The 2,203-nt window shown below is 39.3% G+C and overlaps 1 protein-coding gene across 1 annotated transcript in view; it reads left to right on the forward strand.

Moving 5' to 3' along the window:
• The window catches only part of CCT8 (chaperonin containing TCP1, subunit 8 (theta)), a 21,145-nt gene that overhangs the window by 7,370 nt on the left and 11,572 nt on the right, over positions 1-2,203 (forward strand). Inside the window, exon 5 of the mRNA XM_011999810.1 lies at positions 1,585-1,722. Coding sequence (XP_011855200.1) covers positions 1,585-1,722 — 138 coding nt within the window. The remainder of the gene's footprint in view (positions 1-1,584; positions 1,723-2,203) is intronic.

Raw genomic sequence — 2,203 nt, forward strand, 5'->3', positions numbered from 1 at the left:
CTACATATCTAGATCAGTTTTTTTGTGTTGTTTTTGTTTTTTGTGCAAAAAAAAAAAAAATTGTGTTCATCAAAACCTAAATGTTACTTCATGATTTTGGACACTTAGGACTTTTTTGGAGGCATTATTATTTTTTATTTATTTATTTTATTTTTTGAGATGGAGTCTTGCTCTTGTTGCCCAGGCCGGAGTGTAATGGCGCGATCTCGGCTCACCACAACCTCTGCCTGTTGGTTCAAGCGATTCTCCAGTCTCAGCCTCCCAAGTAGCTGGGATTACAGGCATGCACCACCACACCGGCTAATTTTGTATTTTTAGTAGAGACGGGGTTTCTCCATGTTGGCGAGGCTGGTCTCGAACTCCCAACCTCAGGTGATCTGCCCGCCTTGGCCTCCCAAAGTGCTGGGATTAACAGGCGTCAGCCACTGTGCCTGGCCTTCGAGGCATTATTTTATAACATTTTGATATTGCTAAGTTGTAATACTACTACTACCTGTTTAAGTTTAAAAGGATATTGACATACTATCTCCTTATAAAGTCATTTTCTGTGATGTCTTGTGGGTTTAAGAACAATGTATAAACAAAATGCTAATTTTTTTTTTTTTTTTGAGATAGTCTGGCTCTGTCGCCCAGGTTGGAGTGCAGTGCCACGACCTTGGCTCACTGCAACCTCCGCCTCCCAGTTTCGAGCGAGTCTCCTGCCTCAACCTCCCGAGTAGCTGGGATTATAGGTGTGCGTCACCAAGCCCAGCTAATTTTTGTGTTTTTTAGTAGAGGCAGAGTTTTCGCCGTGTTGGCCTGGCTGGTCTCGAACTCCTGACCTCATGATCCGCCCACCTTGGCCTCCCAAAGTGCTGAGATTACGGGTGTGAGCCACCATGTCCAGCCCAAAATACTAATTTTTTTGTGTTCTTCATAATACTCTGAATTATAATAAGCTTAGAAGACCATTCTGAGTGGGGTGGAAATTGCCCTATCCCTCTTCAATGATAGAATTCACACTTTAATGTTAGTATTGAAATATTAAAGTTTATTTTTTATAAAATGTGCTTGATGAGTAAAACCTATCAGTGGAGTGGTTTTGGTTTTGCACATTTGGCATTCTGATTGTTAATGTGAATTTAGCTTAACATAAGTACATGTGCTTTCCCTGAAGATCCTCATGTGTTCTATGTTTGCTGTCTCCCTCCACATACTGCCAGCTTTCCCCATTAAATCGTAACCTTGTGAGGACAGAATCTTTGCCTTGTTCTGTGTTGTATTCGCAGTACTGACAGCTGTGGCTAGTATATTGGCACCAAGTACTAGGTAACTGAATGGCTAAGAGCAGTTCTCTGCCTTTGGTTCTTCCCAGTATGCTGAAGGACCTCTCCTCTCTAACAGTAGCTCATTCCCTCAGTGATTTCTGACTAGAGCAGAGGGGCGTGCTTTATGTCCACCACCCCACCCCTTATCCCAGGAGTCACTGTCTTGGTTTATGACTTTATTTTAGAAAGGGAGATTTTTGGTATATGGAGAATCAACAGTTTGACCGTAATGTTATTTTCATGAGATCACTGATGGTTTTGGTATTCAATTCCTTAGGGCTCTGGTATCAGTTCCTCTTCAGTATTGCATGGCATGGTTTTTAAGAAGGAAACCGAAGGTGATGTAACATCTGTCAAAGATGCAAAAATAGCAGTGTACTCTTGTCCTTTTGATGGCACGATAACAGAAACTAAGGTATGTAGACTTCAAACCTTAAAAGTAATAATTGGGGTTGCACTTTCATATTGTTTAAGTTAGCTCTTAAACCAGTAAGTACTTCTTAAAAAACTGAACATTGCAGGATCTTACCTATTTTTTTATACCAGATTTATGTTCTTTGAATATTTAATTCAACTACTGAACATTAAACTTGAAATATAAAGATGGTGGCCATATTATTTATAATCTGACACACAGCCCTTCTAGTACAGCTTATAAATTCAGCAAGTGAAAGAATATGAGAATGCGAGTACTTTGTGTGCTCTTCACAAAAATAAAGTTGACATTCTGTAGCATCCTGAAACAAGATAAGCTAATGTAATTTGAAAATGGTAGGTATGTTTCTAAAAATACATGTTAGAAAGTTTGAAGTTTGTGTTTACAGTCAATAGTGACTGACTTCATCTCTAGAATTCTTGAAATCCAAGTTGTTGACAGTTTTAAAATTTTGTAGCAT

The sequence above is a fragment of the Mandrillus leucophaeus genome, unplaced genomic scaffold, assembly GCF_000951045.1.
Source record: "Mandrillus leucophaeus isolate KB7577 unplaced genomic scaffold, Mleu.le_1.0 Scaffold600, whole genome shotgun sequence".
Lineage (NCBI taxonomy): Eukaryota > Metazoa > Chordata > Mammalia > Primates > Cercopithecidae > Mandrillus > Mandrillus leucophaeus.